At 47.8% G+C, this 17978-nt stretch overlaps 1 protein-coding gene across 1 annotated transcript in view; it reads right to left on the reverse strand.

Annotated features, from left to right (window-relative positions):
* The window catches only part of HYDIN (HYDIN axonemal central pair apparatus protein), a gene marked incomplete at both ends in the record, with an annotated part of 69405 nt that extends 53287 nt beyond the window's left edge, over positions 1–16118 (reverse strand). Inside the window, 8 exons of the mRNA XM_084215304.1 lie at positions 1996–2197; positions 3498–3622; positions 6630–6829; positions 8238–8372; positions 10145–10261; positions 11411–11530; positions 14556–14852; positions 16077–16118. Coding sequence (XP_084071430.1) covers positions 1996–2197; positions 3498–3622; positions 6630–6829; positions 8238–8372; positions 10145–10261; positions 11411–11530; positions 14556–14852; positions 16077–16118 — 1238 coding nt within the window. The remainder of the gene's footprint in view (positions 1–1995; positions 2198–3497; positions 3623–6629; positions 6830–8237; positions 8373–10144; positions 10262–11410; positions 11531–14555; positions 14853–16076) is intronic.
* Between the last annotated feature and the right edge of the window lie 1860 nt (positions 16119–17978).

Genomic DNA, 17978 nt, shown 5'->3' on the forward strand with positions numbered 1-17978 from the left:
AAAACCAGGTTGAAGTTTACTTTGGGGAAACTTAGTTGCTTCTGAGGGAAAAGTAGATCACCTAGGGTCCAGGCTGAGGCAGAAAAGTGGGAAAAAATGGAAATAAACAGCCCAGGGAAGTAGCTGGAGAAGTTATAGGGATTTTCTTTTAACACAAAGAGCTTGTATGGAAGTCAGACACTGTATAAGTAGATAGAGAACAGAGGAAAATCAAGAAGCCCAGGGCACTAAATGACCCTCTCAGCAGCCATTCAAGCAGGCAAGGGTAGATCTCCTCTTCTCTTTATTGTCATCTTCCTCAGTAGGAAACGCCTTCCACTGGAAGTGGGCTGTGATGTTACTCCTGTTTTCGACGAGTACTGTTGTCGTGTTTGACATGGTGATGAAAGTCTTATACTCCACTTTGCAGTGATGCAAAATGGCTCTGGGGAGTGTGAGCAACCTGGCCTGAAGCAAACAGGGCTGTGCCACAGCAATTTGGGCACAGCAGTTTGCACAGTTTTTTTCAGTTTTTGTGTGGCAGTTGGCACAATCAGGCTGAGCAAAAAGGGTTCAGCCAGCTCCTTGTGTCTTTTGGCTGGTTGTCAGGTGCTTGCCTTTTTTTTATCCCCTTTCTTCTTTCTGCCTTTTTTTTCCCCCAGCAATGTTTTAAAAATAATGAAAAGCCATTGGTGCTGCTGCTGCCAGCAGGAGTGTACTAACCCAAACAGAACCCCCCGGGAAGGACGCAGCTGTCCAAGCCCCTGGCTGCAGGGAGGGTCTGAGCCTGGTGTTAATATCAGAGGACAGTGCAAAAGCCACCTGTGTGCGGTGTGAGCAGCTGAATGGTCTGCTCTGTCCAGTGGCAGAGCTTAAGGAAGAAATGGAAAAGCTGAGAAGAATTAGGGAGAGTGAAACAGAAATAAACTGGTGGAGTTACACCCTTCTAACCCAGAGAGAAGCTCAGCAGAAGCCAGAGGAGCCCTTCCCTTCCTGCGGTGAGGCAAAAGGAGGGGACCTAAGAGACAGTGGGGAATAGAAATGGGTCTCTGCTGGGAAGGTAATAAAATTCCTTCCTTACCCCCACCACCTACCCAGGCGCCCTGACAGAATAGGTATGAGACCCTGGATCCAGAGCCTCTGGCAGATGACACTCAAGAAAGAATTCTGTCTGGAGAATCTCCCAGTTGCACTTTGTCTGTCAGACAGATCACAGCCTCAAGTATTAAAAAGAAAAGAAGGGTAGTGGTAGTAGGTGACTCCCTTCTAAGGGGAACTGAGGGTCCTGGTTGTCTACTAGATCCATTTCACAGGACAGTCTGCTGCCTCCCTGGGGTCCAGGTACTGGATATCACCAGGAGATCCCCTAATACCTAAGTGAACTTCATCTGTTCATCGCTGTCTGGGTACAGTGACCGTGAAATACTAGAGTTCTCAATGTTTGGTGAAACAAGGATGGGCATCAGCAAAACTTCCACTCTGGAGTTCTGGAGGGCAGATTTGGCCTGTTCAAGAGATTGATTTGGAGAGTACATTGACAAACAGACCTTAAAACAAAGGGGTCCAGGAAGAATGGATATACTTCAAGAAAGAAGTCTTGAAGGCACAGGAACAGACTGTCCCTTTGTGCTGAAAGATGCACTGATGGTGGAAGCTGACAGTGAAGACAACCTGGATGGGCATCACCTTTGGAAAGAGGGGCTGACAACTCAGGAAATATTTAGGGATGTTGCCAGATCGTGTAGGAAGAAGATTAGAGAGACAAGAGCCTAATTAGAACCTGAGGAAATCCAGTCATTGCCATCAACCTTTCCTTCCCAAAATGCCATCCTTGGTTAGAATATAAATGGAACTGAAATGCTGAGTGCTGAGCTCCTGAGGGCCAGGAACACACACTAGTGCCAGGGATGGTTTACTTGGCCTAAACCATTCAAAAGCACCAACACCCCCCTGAGGCCATACATTAGTTTCAGTCTTGGGCCATGTATCTCACTGAAATGCATCTTTCAAACCAACCTCCTCTTCTCTTTATTGTCATCTTCCTCAGTAGGAAACGCCTTCCACTGGAAGTGGGCTGTGATGTTACTCCTGTTTTCGACGAGCACCGTTGTTGTGTTTGACATGGTGATGAAAGTCTTATACTGCACGGAATTTGTGCTCAACCCAACATTGAGATCTATAGCTTTTCCATAGAGCTTTGTGTGGACACTTTCTTCACCTGGAACAAAGCAAAGGGGAGTCTTTGCTCAGCTCACTGGCTGATGGAAGCACAAGGAACAGAACAAACCAAAGGACACAGAAGAAAGTGTCACAGTTTTTAGCTGAATGAGCAGTTCTGTGGATCAGTCCATGTATCACATCCTGACAGCTCTGTGTGTAGAGTGGTGAGGATGTCCTGGGCAGCTCCTTAACCACCTTATTTCTGAGTGTGTTTGTAGAGATTTGGCCCCAAGGTGACAGTATGCACAGTGAGATTGGTCAGTATGCTCCAGTGACCCACTCAGATCACCAGGATTTCTGCATCAAAGTCCTTCAGGTGATGCTGAGGAGCCCTGTTCAGTCCTGGCTTGCCCAGGGTCTCCCCTGGACATCCCACGGGACTCCTGGCTCTCCTGATCCCTTGGATCCCTTGTTGCTGACCAGCAAATATGCCTGGGGGCATGTGGGCAGCAAAAGGAGGCCCAGAGGAACAAGTGAAGTGACAGCCCACAGCAGGAGGGAACACGGGGGAGGAAACACAACCAGCCTGGCTCTGCAATGTGACAAACCACTACAAAATGAATAACACCATGAAAATCATCATCATCTCCCTGTCCAAATCCACAGCCATAGCAGTCTTGAAATATTTTGTATTGTTCTGATCTCAAAAGCCAAGCTGGAGCATTGCACATTAAATAAAAAAGGGACAAAGGAAAGATTAATAAGTACAGAGCAGTTTCTACATGAAGACTGAATGGGATTCCTCATTCTAGAAATCAAATAGGAGATAGACGTGAGAGGTTTGTAACAGCATGAGCAGCCTGGGAAATGGGGACAGGGAAAAATTTGTTTTGATTTGTCACAAAAAAGGAACTTGAGGGCATGAAAATGTTATTAGACAGAAATTACATATATGTGTAAGGGCAACATGGAAAAGAGTCTGTGACAAGTGAGTGAAGAAGCAGCATATGGGACAGAGGTGTGCAAGAAATCCATTGCATTGGAGAGAGTCTGATGGAGACCTCAAATCCAGCACTGCCCAGGAATAAAATAAAACTTTACCCAGGCACAGCCACATGGTAGTGGAGAATCAGGGATCCTCCTTCCTCCACTCAGCAACTGCCAGCAAAACTGGAGTGAAAAATCTTAGCCCATTAGAGGGGATCCACTTTCTCAAGCTCCTAAACACCAAGGAGTTCTCAGTTTGCTTTGGGGTAAAGCTGAACAGGAGAGGTACCTCCAGAGGGAATGGAGGGGGAGGGACAGCAGGGAGCCATGGTGAAGAACTGTCCTGTGCCCGTGCAGGGCCCAGCACTCACCTGTGCTGCAGCACGCTGCCAGGGAGCCGCAATGTTCACCGGCAGTCAGCGCGTGAAATTCCACTGTCACCTGCACGGTGTCACCAGCGCCCAGAGTTCCTGTGGCTGGCACCACGGAGAAGGGACTGCAACACAAAGAGATGGATCAGGGCTGGGGGGACACCTGGCCAGGAGATTCCTTCTGCACTGCAGCTCACTGCAGCTGCCTTGGGCAAGCAGGGAGCAAACCAAGCACAGGCAGCAGAAGACAGCCAGGACAGACAGCGTCAGAAACAGCCACTGAGCCACTGCTGAGGAGATCCAGCCCTCACAAGATACTGTGGTAAAACGACCTTGGCTCCCCCATACTCTGCATCCAGCCCTCTGCAATGAGACTCAAGGGTCCAACTGCCAGCAATCCCATCAGAGAATGGTTTGTGAAGAGCCCAGAGAGGGTTCAGAGCTATCTGCATGCACAACTTGACACTGACTGCCCCAGGAATTTCTCTTTTCCTGCTGCCTACAAACCTCATCTCAAGAGATGCAAATGTTAGGGCACTACCTGTCCTGGGATATTACAGCTTAGGAATCAGACAGGGAGAAGGAAGTTTTCCCTGAAGACCAAGGAATAGTCACTGTTGAATTTGCAGTGTGGTTCTTTGGTTTATTTTACCTTGAAAACATCCTGATTTACCCTAAAAAGGGCACATTTTTTCAGCATTTCAATGAAAGCTGCTCTAAGAAAAGGAGCAGTCAAAACTCTGAAAGAGTGGAAATGCAGATTAGAGCAATACAGTGGCATGGAAACCCAAAAGGGGGATGCCATTTGCAATCTGAAGGATCCAATCCCAGCTAAATGAAGCACGATGAGCAGGAGCACACCAAGGAAGCAGAACAGGAGGCTTCTGTGTATCTACCAGCAATGCAGCCTGGGACTGTGGGTTGTCATCCAAGCTGGTAACTGTTTGCTTGGCCCAGCAGAGAAACTCTGTACAACGTATTGGAAATAATTCTGCAAATGTGCTGGCGCACTTTGGATTTAACAGGAGCAATTAGGATTGCTCACCAGGTAAAGAGCTGTTGCCTGACAAACACAACACTCTGTGCTTTGATGCTCAGGGACAGCTCAGGGGAAATGTGCTTCTGCCCAGCAGCTGCTGGGCTTTGTGCTCTTCTACAGCCCCACTGAGGAAACAAAAGTTCCTGGCCTTGGTGCTTTGCTGCTGGTCCATCTGTCACTTACAAGTGTGTTCTGGGGAGTTTGGTGATGAAAGCATCACACAAAAAATAAAGAGAACATCTGGCAAGCTGAGCTTTATTCATGTCACTTGCTTCAGATTCTGCTCACTAAGGGCCTATTGCTGCAGTGATGGGCTGACCTGTTCCCATTCCCACTGGTGAGAACATCACTGCTGGCTGATGGAGAAGCCTTGGGCCAGCAATGTTTATGTGCTGGACGTGAGACTTTGGAGGGAGGGGAGGAAAGACAAGGCCCCAGCAGCCCCAGGGCCAGATTACTGTAGGTGCTCCTGCATCTGCCCTGGGGCTGATGCCAGCACTGCTGCAGGTCTCTGCTGGGGCTTGGGGGCATCAGTGCCTGCTGGGGGCAAGGCACAGGATTTTTTCTTATTCTTTTGCTAGAAATTTCACCAGAACAGAGAAGCTGCCAGTTAACAGAATCCCTGGCCAGGCTTCAGCACTACCTTCCATTCCATTCCATTCCATTCCATTCCATTCCATTCCATTCCATTCCATTCCATTCCATTCCATTCCATTCCATTCCATTCCATTCCCACTGCTGCCCCATGTTACATGCTCCTGCCCTCAGATGGCAGGATGGGAATAACACTCCTGGGGGTGACTTCAGGGGTTATCAGGAGAAGAGGATCCAGCCAAATCTAGGACTCAGTTTCAGGACTGAAACACTGAGAGCAAATCAGCTCCTGCATCTCCTACATCCCACCCTGGGCTGTACCCACCAGACTCCTCTGTTCCTGCTGTAGCAGTCATCTCTCAACTCCTCTGAATTTCAGCCAACATCACTAAGCTGTTCCCTAAGCCCACAGACAGAAGAGCTGTGAAGGAGACATCCCTGACAGTGTAATAACCAAATGAAAACCACTGCCAAGAGATGGGGCTGGCAGGCTAAATTGTGGCCTTTTATCTGTTAATTGTGGCTGTTCCTTAAGACAGTTCTCATCCTGTTAGATCTGCCCTTTCAATGAATCACTACTGCACCTGACAGGCAGAAAAGATAAGGTATGGAGATGGTTTTAATAGGTTGTTTTCTTCTGCTTTTTAACTAGGTCCATTTGTTTGTTTGTTTGCTTGTATGGCATCTAAAGACAGGTCCAGATCTCCCAATGACAATCCCCAGACACTGCCCTTGCTTTGAGCAGTGTGTCTGCTCAGATGATTTCCAGCAGCTTTTCACATATTCCTTAAATGTCTCCTATTTCCTATACACCTGTGCATATACCTATGGGCATGTGGTATATTGAGAGGCATTAGAGGAGCTCAACCCTTATGACAGTTCCCAGTGAAGAATTCATGATCTTTTGGCAAACATTTAACACAAACCAAAAAGAGAAACAGCAGAAACACAGGAACTTCAGAGTATGCAAAATGAAATCTCAATGAAAGGGGGCACAACCTTATTCAAAGATTTAAATTTTAAACTGGCTTTCAAAGGTTCATCATGGAACAGAAGAGGTGACTGATGCCCTCAGCTGACAAGGGAAATCGGATCAGCTTTAGTAACAGGAACTGCACCGGCTGCCCGCAGCACAGCTCATGTTGGGCATGTGATCCAGGGGGCACTGGAAAGCCACGTGCCTGTGGCCCCCCAGAGAATGAGTCTATTTGGCTGACAGTGCTGAGTAGGCATTTCAGAAGCAGCTTGTGCTCTGGAGGGTGCAAGCCAGCTACCAACATGTCCCAGCACCCTCCAGGAAATCTGGGACAGAGAAAGCTCAAAGGCTGCCTCCTCCTAAGAACACTGAAAGCAAGAGCAGATGCCATCCATCCTGCTCACTTCCAGCCAGGGCTGTAGGGCAGCAGCTCTGATGCTCTGGATCCTTTTGCTGTTCTTTCCAAACTCTGCTATCACCCAAAGGTGATATCCTTTGCACAAGAACAGATGAGCTGCCTCACCCCTCGGTGCTCAGCTGGTAATGAGCTTCCTGGTTGCCGACATTGTGAACCAGCAGAGTCTTCTGTGTGCTGTACTTGACCGGACACACTGAGAAGTCCAGCTGGTCAGGGAGGACCAGGACAGGTCGGGCACAAATTGCGCGAATTGGCACAACTATGTCTTCCTTTGCAGTGCGGCAGACAAGCTCGTGGGAATAATCCTGCAGGAAAAGAAACTGTCTCAGCACAGGACATTTAGTGCCATCCCCATGGCAGAAGAAAAATAATTTCTATAACCCTTCAAGGCATCAATTTACTTACTCCACCCTAAAATGAACACTAAGTTCTACTAATATGTCACATTTTAAAGGCACCAGTGCACTTGGCACAACTTATCTCTGTGGCATTAAGCTCTTGTGTCACTTGGGTCATACAAAGAACTGCCCTAGCCACTATAATTTTTACTCTAAGTTTTAATGATGTTAAATAATTCCTAAGTTCCTTCTAAGGAACATGGAGCTAGGGAACACAGGACATTTCTCTTTAGTTTTCTATATTCCCACTGTCTGAGAATAGGAAAAAGTGTTAAACTGACTCTAAGCAGCAAAAGGAAGATGAGAAAACAGCTGCACCCAAAGAGATACTGCCCCTCTGGCCTGGTGCAGAAATATCAGTTGGCTCAGAACTTCCCTCTAACTTTGCCTCTCCAACCAAGTCAGGAGAAGAACAGTGTTAAGAGGTAGCAGGATGCTTTTGGAAAGGGCCTCTCTGCTTCTCTGCAAGGCTTCCTCCCTTCCATGCCATGTCCTAAACCTTTCTGTATGAACAAGTCTCCAGATCACAGCACTGAGATCAGACTTGCCAGGGCCTCAGCACTGGTGTTCAAACCTCCCCATGAAAGCAGGTTTGGCACAGGATGGGTGCCAGCTGACAGAGCAAGCACAGTGACAGGCATGAAGACAGAGCCCCAGCAGTGTCACTGCCACAGGCTCTGGGCTGACAGCTCTGCCTGCAGCTTGTACCTGCCCTGCACCAGCTCCTTCAGGCAGGTGTCCCAGTCCCCTGCAGCTCACCAACCTTCTCCTCACTAAGGGCACCCAGAGTGCCTGTGCCAGGCTGGGCTCACGGGCACAGCACATCCTCTGCCCTGGCCCTGCAGCTGTACCATGGTCAGCTGTGCTCTGGGACAGCACAGCTGCAAAGCTGGAGAACAGAGCAGGTGAAAAAGCACCATCTTGCTCCAGCCAGGGTGAGGCAGGGAAGCTGTTGGCAGTCAGGAAGGAGGAAAGCTCTCTGACCTCTTTGTTCCTCAAATGTTTTCCATAATAATGAAACCCCTTCCACTGGACCTAGAGATGGCCCAACGTCTGTCAACAGCCCTCTGTCATTTTCATCCTGTTCCCTGTGCATCTTCCCTTGGGAATGCTCAGGAATGTGCAGGGAGGGGAAGCAGAGCCTGTCAGGCCTGGCTGCAGTGCCTGACAGCATGTGCCAAGGTGTGACTGGCTGCTGCAGGCTGCCTGCCCATAGCCTGGAGCCAAGCTGACAGCATGGAATGGGCTGTACCCAGAGTGCAGGGAAAACAATGGCTGTGGAGATAATTCTGTGCTTTGGCTCCTCCAGTCTCACCTTGTTCTCGTCGGGGGTGAAGCGGATCCGCACAAAGGCAGAGGCGCCTGGTGGCACAATGTGGTACACATCACTGGGGCATGCCAGCTGGAAATAAGGGGAGCTCTCCATGCACACCTTCACCATCCGAGAAAGCTGCAGCAAAGACATGAAATGATGATTTTGCCACTTGTGGAAACAGGATGAGAAGAGACCTTTCCGTGCCCTGGTGACATCCCTCCTCAACCCCTTTTCCAAAGCACTTTCAGCTGTGCAGGTACAGGCACATCATTCACAAGGGTGAGCTTGAATCCTTTCTCTCTGGGTCCAGCATTTTGGCCAGGAGCAGTTGGGCAGTGCCTGGTGGGAAGGAAGGGCTGAGCAGGTCAGCACCAGCAGGATGGAGACAGAGCACCTGAACCAAGTCATCTGCATACTCAACAAGGCCAAAAATCCTGCTGGCTTCTGCCTGCACACAGCTGTGCAGTCGTGTACCAGAGGGGAAATGCGCTACCTGAAAGCAAAACATCAAATTGTCCTGGGGGAAGGAAAAAATTCCCTTCTAGCAGATCAGGTTTGGGTAGGGACATTCTGGGGACAGAGTCATGCAGGCAGACCAGCAAGAGAGGAGACCAAACACTGTGGCCTTCTTGGAAATAAAAGTAAACCTAAAAAGCAAAAAAAGAAACACAGCAAGACAATCCTAAATCCCTAAAACAAGGAGATGGCAAAGAGAATTTAAATGGGCAGTAAAGCAGCAAGGAAGAATCATAAAACCATGAGAGCAATCAGCTTGCCAAAAGGGACAGAAACACAGACAGGCTGTGCCTATTGACTATGGGCTTCAAAGGCATTTTCTGCCTGGAGAAACATGACCAGCACTGACTGACAGTGTGCTTCCAGTATTAAAAACCAATCTTGGCTCTCCAGGGGCTCTCGCTGCCTTTGCAGGCAAGCTGGGCTGCTGGGCATTCCTGCCTGCAGCCAGCAGGCCAGGTTCTGCCCTCTGGGATACACAGACACAGCAAACATGCATTTTTTAGCACACAGATATCATCAACTCCTGAGCACCAAAATGCTCTCAAAAAGTCTAAACCAGATGATTTTGACTCCCTCCTGTCTCTTCCCACCAGCCCACTCTTGGCACAAGGCTCATTTGAGAAAATGTTTCCCTGACTGAAATTCCAATGCTCTCCATTTTCCACTTTACACTGGAACACAACTGGTGACATTTTTCAACCTTTCCTCTCAACTCTCTTGGGAAACTGCAAAACAATCACAAGTGAAAGTGAAAACCTCCAGGAGTGTTGGATGTGCTGTGGTTCTCCAAAGGAAAAGCAGAGCACCGTGTTGCTTTTGGAAAAGCTGAGCAGAGCTGGATGAAACAGCAGGAGCCTGAAGTGGCACCTAAAGGCCTCCTGCTGCTTCAGCTCCATCCATCTGATTGCAGGGCTGTTTCAGAACACAGCTCCTGCAGTGCCAATACCATTAATGAGAAGTGATTCCAGCATCAAGTGGAGAAGACTCAGCCCCTGAGCTTTGACTGTGAGCTGCACAAAGGGAGCCAAACCGGCTGAGAGAGGCACAGATTCCTACCAGGAGCCAAGATTAACCAAGGAGACACAGTCTGTGCAATAGACTCAATGCAAAGCATGAGAGCAGGCAAGAACTGTACAGGCCTCAACATTCCTACCAATCCAGAGCTTTCAAGAGAAGAAATCTCCTTTGGGATTCAGACCATCAAGGCATGGCCAAAATCAGGGGACAATTCCCAGCACAGGAAGATTTCCACCATCTTGCAGAACAAGGTGCTGAGACATTTTCTTCTGGATGTGCTACAGCAGATAACTTGCCTTGCTGTACACTATGGGAATTACACCCCTCTCCTCTTCCTGTACAGTGTTAAAGCTCCAGGTGCCAGCACTTACCTTGTCCTTATTAATGACAGACAGCACTGTTTCAGAGACCTCAGGAGCAATGAAGTTCTGAAATACCAGCTCTGTTGGGGAAACCCCAAACAATTTCTTTTTTAGGCGAGGTGGCGGCTGGAGAGGTGAGAGAGAGCAGGGAGAGATTCAGCTGCCGGGAGGAAGGTTCATGAAGGAGAATCTTACACTGATCCCCAGTGAAGCACAGACTCTGGGTGAGCACATCTGCCCTGGACACACTGGGCAAACAATGGCTCACCCACCTCTGCTCTGCACTGATCAAGAACTGCTGGGCCACACAGAGCAGACTCAAGCCAAGCTGTTCTTTTGGCATGTATTTTTCCAGCTTTCCTTCTCCAGAATGCCAGGCAGCACTTACCTTAAGCACAGCCCTATGCCCACTGAGATGCTGACTGAGCACTCATGGAGTAAGTAAAACCCACAAATTTACATCAGACTCTATGGGAAACAATTTTGGGATGTCCTTTCCTCTGAGACAGGGAAACCAAGGCCCACACAACTGCAAATATCTGTTTTGATCTAGAACTTAGGCATCAGTAAGAAGAGAACAGTACCAGAGGAGGTGTGAGAGATGAGGTGATATTTGGCTGAAGACAAAAGTGAAAGAATGGAATTTGTTGGTTCTATGTTTTGTTTGTGGTTTGAATTTGTTCAGGTTGGTTTGTTGGGTGTTGCTCTGAGCTGGGAGAGGGAAGGGGTTGAAGACCTGACCAAAAGGAAGGAGGATGAGAGGGAAGGGGAGGCAAGTCCCCTGTACATCTGGCAGCCTGCAAAATCTAACCACCCCATCAGGGTCCAAACACCTTGTCCCCACCCAAAGCATTAATAGAATTTGTTTTGCTAAATCTGAAGTAATTCCTGCAGGTCCTCAGCCTTCAAAGGCCAACACTGCCACTGTGGAGGGAATCCTGTGACCCTGAGCATTTGATGGTGACCACACCAAAGCAAGAGGCGGCTCCTTCAGCAGGAGAATGGCAGATGGCAATGCTGTGCCTTTGTGTCCCTAGCCTTCCCCCCATGGTTTTAGCAATGGCAGCTCCACTCCAGCACAGCCCAGCAGCTTCAGCAGAGGTTATTTCTGTTGGCTTAGTGCAGATCAGGATGCCCAGTCCACCACTCCCAGCAGTTTGCAATGACAACAGGATCTGGATACTGAGGTGTTTTGCTGGAGGCAAGCCTGTCACAAGCACACACCCTTTTCAAACTTCACATCAAACAGAAGGGAAAAGAGCAGGAGAAGACTACCGGTGGATCATCGTCATCCATATTTAGCCTTGCGGTAAGACTGGGCAGATAACGCCAGTTAATACCGGCCTCCTTCCTCATCTTGATGAACTGATCCCTCTGGTACTTAGATTCAGACACCTGAAAGGCAAAAAAAAAAAAAAAAATCACAAACCAACAGGAACCTCAGAGATGAGCTTGTTCGGAAAAACTTTTCTTGAACAAGTGGCACTGGTGAATAATTTGTGATCAAAGCCACTAAGACAGTTCTGGAAGCCCTGGAAGTTACCTGCTGAAATACTTAGCACCAATACATTAATAATACAGAGTGCAATACCCATACTCCAACCACACGGCTGTGTCCCATCAGTCTCTCCATGATTTCATGGGACATGTTTGGGGATTTCTGCTCTTTGGGCATCTGGTTCCTCTTACGTTTCATTGCATTGAGGCAGTGACCTTTTCAGAGAGCGCGGAGGAGCTCTCAGAACTGCCTAAACTCCATCCCTGCACAACACTCAGAACTCACAGTAAGGAGATAGCACTGCTGGCTGAGTCCAAGAGAAGCAAGAAAGAAAAGCTGTAGCAAGAGTGAGGTGCACAGGAATGTGTCCCAGTTTTCGCTCTCTCTGTTAATTAGCATTTGTTTTCTCTGTCTGGGCTGACAGAGCCCTCGACACAAGAAAACAGAGGCATCTCCTTGACAGAGCCTCAGCACTGGGGCATCTTCAGTCAAGTGAGCTGCAGACAGCAAGGGACCTTTGTGGCCCTGGCTCCAGTGCTGCCTGCAGGGCTGGATCTGTGCCCACACAGGAGCTGAGAGAGAAGAGCTGCTTTGGAAGCTCTTCTAGCTGGGACCAGCCGTGGCTGTCAAGGCTTTGGGCAGAGTTTGAGCTTTCCCCCCCACATGCCCAGGTGCCCAAGGGCAGGTTGGTCAGAGCAGCACAGGTGAGTGCCCAGCCTGACAGAAGAATTCCTGTGGCAAAGGGGAGGGAAAGAAGCCCATGCTGAGGGCTTCAGCTGTACATTGGTTCAACTTGGCCCCGGTGGCACAGCCAGGCAAGGGGCTGGGCTGTCCCTGACACATTCCACAGTGTTCCCTACTGCACCAAGACAGCCCCAGCAACGGGAGCACAGCACAAAGGGCTGGGGAGGGGGTCTGCAGCTTCACTGCGCTGCTGGACAACAGGGGCAGGGAGAGCAGGGACACCAGGGCAGTTTCCAGCCTTAACACAGCCCCAGTGGCTACTCACATTACGAGGTTTCATTTTGTCCCTGAACAAAAGAGGTGGTATCGGTGGTCTCCTTCCCGAGGATCCAGAAGCCATTTTGAAGGGAGGATGTCACAGATGAGCGACAGTGCCTCAACAAAACTGGAAGGAACAACAGTGGAACTCTGAAAATCCACAACCCAATTCATGGCAGACTCAAGGGATGTACTGGTGCTAAAGATTTTATATGATTTGAAAGTAGCTAAGTGCTTGTTTGGCATAAGTAGCTAGTATTGTTAGGCCTCTAGTTGGACTTTATTTGAACTATATGGCTACCTTGTGCAATTCAGAGATGGATCGTACTGAAACCTGGGGCTAAAATGCTCAACATTAATAATACTTGGAATTAACAAAGCTCAAATATTATTTAAAAACAGCTTGAGTGGACCTCCTCTCCTTTAGGCTAACCAACCCCTGCTCTCTCAACTGCTCCTCACAGGACTTGTGAGAGACTGGAATGTTATGGCTAATGGCTTAAATATTGCTATAAAGGACTTTTTGCCCATTGTGACAAAACTGTATCAAGAAGCTGAGAGCAGCCAAGCCCACCCTTCCCTGAAAATGGCCTCTGACTGGAACTTGGCACTGTGAGTTAGGCCGCCTAAGGGAACTTGAGACAAGATCAAGGTGACACTATTGTCCTGTTAGCTCAGGTCCTGGGAGAAGTGAACAAGGCTAAGAGAGAAAAATATATTCCCACTAAAGCCAAACGCAGCAGCTGTCCTGAAAATCAGCTCTGTCTGCCTTCAGGCTGGGGAAGTCATAGCCACAGACTCGTCTGCTGAGGCCAGGTTTGCACACAAACCTCCCATCAACAGAGGGGGAAGGGGAAATTCTGGGTGTGTGGCACAACCTCTGGTAAGAGGCAGTGGACACCCATCCTCCCCAACACAAAGTGGCTCAGCTCTAAAACCCCCCAGCCCCAGAAGGCCACATCCAGGGCACATTCCCACGAGGGGCAGCTGAGGGGGTGTCCTAACCCATCAAAGACCTCCAAAGTGCCCCCAGACCCATTGCTGAGGCCTTGCACCAGATGGCAGCATGGCCTGCAAAGGAACACAACAGATCTGAAAATCCACAACCCGATTCACAGCAGGCTCAAAGGACACTCTGGTGATTTTATATTACTGGAAAGTAGCAAAAGACAGAGCCAAACTTGCCCCACCCCAGGGAGGTACTGGGCAGTCCCACATTGCCCAAATCTGCATTAATCCATTGGAGTCTTACATTTTGTGGGACCTCACCACAGAGAAGACCAGAAGAGGATTGTATGGGATGGGATGGCATCCATGGAATGGTGATGTTTTCTACTAAATCTGCCTCTGTCACTCTCTTTCTTCACCCCTTCCCAGCCCCCTCCCTCCCCCCCCTCCTTTTTCTATTTCTTTCGCCCTCTCTCTTCTTCACAATTACTGTTCCATAAAATCCAAACTATTGACTTTGGCATATGGTCTTGTTTTGCACCTTAATTCAGGGGCATCTCCTTAATAATTTTAATAACCAGATCATAACAACCCACTGAAACTTTAACAGAACTCATTCATCTATAAGTAGTTTAAATAAATACTATAGGAAAAAATGTATAGACTAGTATATTCAGGAAATGTTGCATTTCTTCATTGAGAAAAAAGCACCATCAGTAGACCATATATTGTTCATCCCCTCAGCTGTACAATGCCACTGAACTGAAGACTGGCATTATCCCATCCTGCATTTCCCTTTGGGATTCTCTTTCACAGCACAGATGTGACAAAAGCAGAAAGTACAACCTGAGTCAGTCTTTACCTTCAAATGAAATTCAGGACTCCCGGGCAAAGACCAGTGCTTTGCCAGTTCAGGACTCCTTCACAGAAACCAACGTTCTGTGAATTTAGGAGTCCCTTGCAAAGACCAACGCTTTGTGCGTTTAGGAGTTGCTCACAGAGACCAAATCTCCGCGAATCCACAGAACTCGTAGAGACAATCTCGTAGAGACAGTTCGCTTGACGAATCGCCGAGCGAATGAGCAGCCGGGGCCGGCTCCGGGATGAGGCCGCGGCGCCGTCACAGACGCTGAGGGCCCGGGCGCGGTTACCCGGCAACCGCGGCACCGAGTGCGGGGCGGGGCCGGGCCCGGCCGGGCCGCAGGGATTTGCAAAGGAGATTGGCACTTTCGCTGCTGACTTGACTTTAGTGCTTTCTGAAGAGTCTTTCTGTAGTTATGGAAGTTTAAAATGGGGTGACAAAGGCACCTAGTGCAGGTCTATACACGCTCTTTGCACAGCGCTCCTATTCTATCCTGGCTGGAGCCCAGCAGGGGCTGAGGGAGCTGGGGAGGGGCTCAGCCTGGAGCAGAGGAGGCTCAGGGGGCCTTTGTGGCTCTGCACAACTCCCTGCCTGGAGGGGACAGCCGGGGGGTCGGGCTGTGCTCCCAGGAACAGGGACAGGAGCAGAGGGAACGGCCTCAGGCTGGGCCAGGGCAGGCTCATGGTGGGCACAGCAGGAATTTCCCCATGGAAAGGGTGCTCAGGCCTCGGCAGGGGCTGCCCAGGGAGGTTGGGAGTGCCCGTCCCTGCAGGTGTCCCAGGAAGGGCTGGAGGCGGCACTCAGGGCTCTGGGGACAAGGTGGGCATTGGGCACAGCTGGGGCTCCATGAGCTTGGAGGGCTTTTCCAACATCATTGGCTCTCTGACATGGGGTACATTTTATATACAGAACAGACAAAGGAACAATTTTATGTACTAGATAGTAAATGGGTAGAATAGTCACTTTATTAGCACTGTTCCATAGGAGCACTGATTGCTTTTCCACCCCATATAGATCTGAAACAATTGCAAAGCAGCTCGGAAATGTACTTGGGTATTTTTAAAGCACAGGAAATGAAAAAAAAAGCTGGAGTATAAAGAACTCAATTTTATAGGTTTGATGGAGAAAATATGCTTCAGTGCCCTAAAGAAAAGCTCCCTGACAGGGGCCCTAGCTTTTCCTTGATGTGAGAGGGATATGCTGTGCTGTCCTGGGATGTGGTTGGGAATGGTGTTCCAAGGAAACAAGTGCACACTTACTTATCAGAGAAACATTGGTGGCACTAAAGCTTTTGGGGCAGTAGAGATCTCAGCAAAGGTTTTTGTAGGAACATTGTCTGTGTTTACCTTCCTGCAGGTAATGCAGAGGACATTTAAGAAATATATTGTGCAAAAGAACAGCAGGAGAGATAATTAAAATAACGCTGGTAAGATGAAATTTAGTTACATGTCAGAAAACCCAGAACAAGGACAACTACCATGCAAAAGAACTTTTAGCCGTTTTCTGTGCAATATTTTATACTCAGCCTGTATTGCCAGGTCTCTGCAAGTCAGTAAAGTCCCTTCTTGTGTGTCACAGACCTGACTCTTTGACTGGATTTGTTTTTGAAGATAAAATTTTCTGTTGCTCACCTCATCATAAACAGGAGGGTTGAAGCACATACAACAAATCATGGTGAGTGGAATCACAGATCTTACCACTCCAGATAGCCTTATGATATGAGTAACAAAAAAAGATTCTAGAGCATGTAAAGAAAAATAAAAACAACTAGAAGTTGACAGCTGTGACTGTGATTGCAGAGGTGGGTTGTGTTTCTGTGTATTGAGAATTAAAGGCAGCACAGAGGAAGTGAGAGAGGAGGTGCTGCATTGTCCCCTGGGACTGAAGGAGACCCTGGGAGCTGTAAGGAGGCACCAGGGCTCTGATAGCAGGTGATAAACTGTAAAGTGGAATATTAACTTCCCGGGATTTGAATAGAATCAGACTGAGTGAGTAATGAGCCATTTCAGTAATGAGTGAGAGCCAGCGGTTGGCGTTTGAGCCAAGCCCTGTGAGTTCCAATAAAACTTCCAGCTAAATTTGATCTCTCCACTTAAGAGAGAGGGAGTAGGGGAGAAAGGAAAAAGAAAACTGCAGAAACCACCAAGCATCAGACAAGCAAACCAGCCACATTCTTTCTGTGGGCAAAGGAAAACAACCATTTGTCATTGGATTCTACACCTGTACCATCCTGCCTTGGAGAAGAACCATAAAACTGCAGCTAGATCGAATATTTATTTTCTTTATGCAGCAGCTAAACATACTCACATTCACTTGAAAAATGAACCAACAACTTTCTGTAGCTCTTGGCTGTGCATTCCTTGAAGACATCCTCAGCTTTGCCCTTTTCAGCTGGGTAATTTGCACTGAGTTAAACTCTCCTGTGGATTCCCCTGGTCTGTGGTTTGTCACAGCAGACCACTGTGCTTCCTTTGGAGCCCTTTCACCATCCTAATTAAATTTGTGGTTAGGCTTATTTAGCTGTTATTTGCTTCACAGAATCAAACATTTAAGAGGTTGGTGTCTGCTCATGAGTGCACTACGAGTAACTGCATGAATTAAACAAAAAAAATGAAGTTTGTTCTGTGGTTTGAAGTGCAAACATAATTACCAATGTCACCAGTCACTACTCATTTTAATAGAGTGGTATAACTGCTACAGTAAGTGCTTAACTCTAAATTTTTAGAAAGGAGACCTGTTCAGTGGGAGTTCTTTGTGTTTCAGGGTAAAGGTTGAAAATTTCTTTAAAAATGTAGACTGAAGTAAAAGTTATCATTTTTCTTTGTTTGAAGTTGATTTTTGTTTTGAATGGAAATATTTCAACTGTTCTCTTAAAAACTCTCTGAAAACTGTCTCACTCATGTTTTGGGGTGGTTTTCTCAGCCCTCGGTGTTTTATTTCAGAAAAATAGGCAGGTTTTTTTGTTATACTAACATTATTTTAATACCTATCTGAAATTATCAGAAGTATTTAAAAAATCCTTGTTGTCTTAAAACACATATAAACTGATTATTTGGGAGACATTTCTCAGATTTGGCTTGAGGCTCAGCGATTTGCATGCAGGTGATTGTTGGCACTGTGAGCAGCTTGAAGTTGGAATTATTTTTTTTTTCATGGAAACAAATCCATATTCTTAAGGAGTAGAGAAACCATTCTAATGTTCATTTGGTTTAAGGGATGGAAAGAAACAGGCTGTGCAATTACTGAAAAGAGCTGTATATTCATAAAGTTATGATCCTAGGAGCTCACTGAAGCCCATATAGTATTTATCCATCTCTAGTGTGGGATTGATCTGTTTCTTGCAATTGAGTTTTAAATGCTGATATTGTGTTTGTGATAATATTGCACAGAGAACTGGAATTTGGATTAATGGTGAGGACAGTCCTTAGCAGAACTGCAGACTGAAGCAAAGCTGTGGAAAGTTGGAAGAAGGCTCTAAGGATGGCAAAATACTCGAGGAGGCTGGATAAAATGATTGCTGTGTTCCAGACACG

Source organism: Fringilla coelebs (assembly GCF_963513975.1).
Source record: "Fringilla coelebs genome assembly, chromosome: 14".
Taxonomy (NCBI): Eukaryota; Metazoa; Chordata; class Aves; order Passeriformes; family Fringillidae; genus Fringilla; species Fringilla coelebs.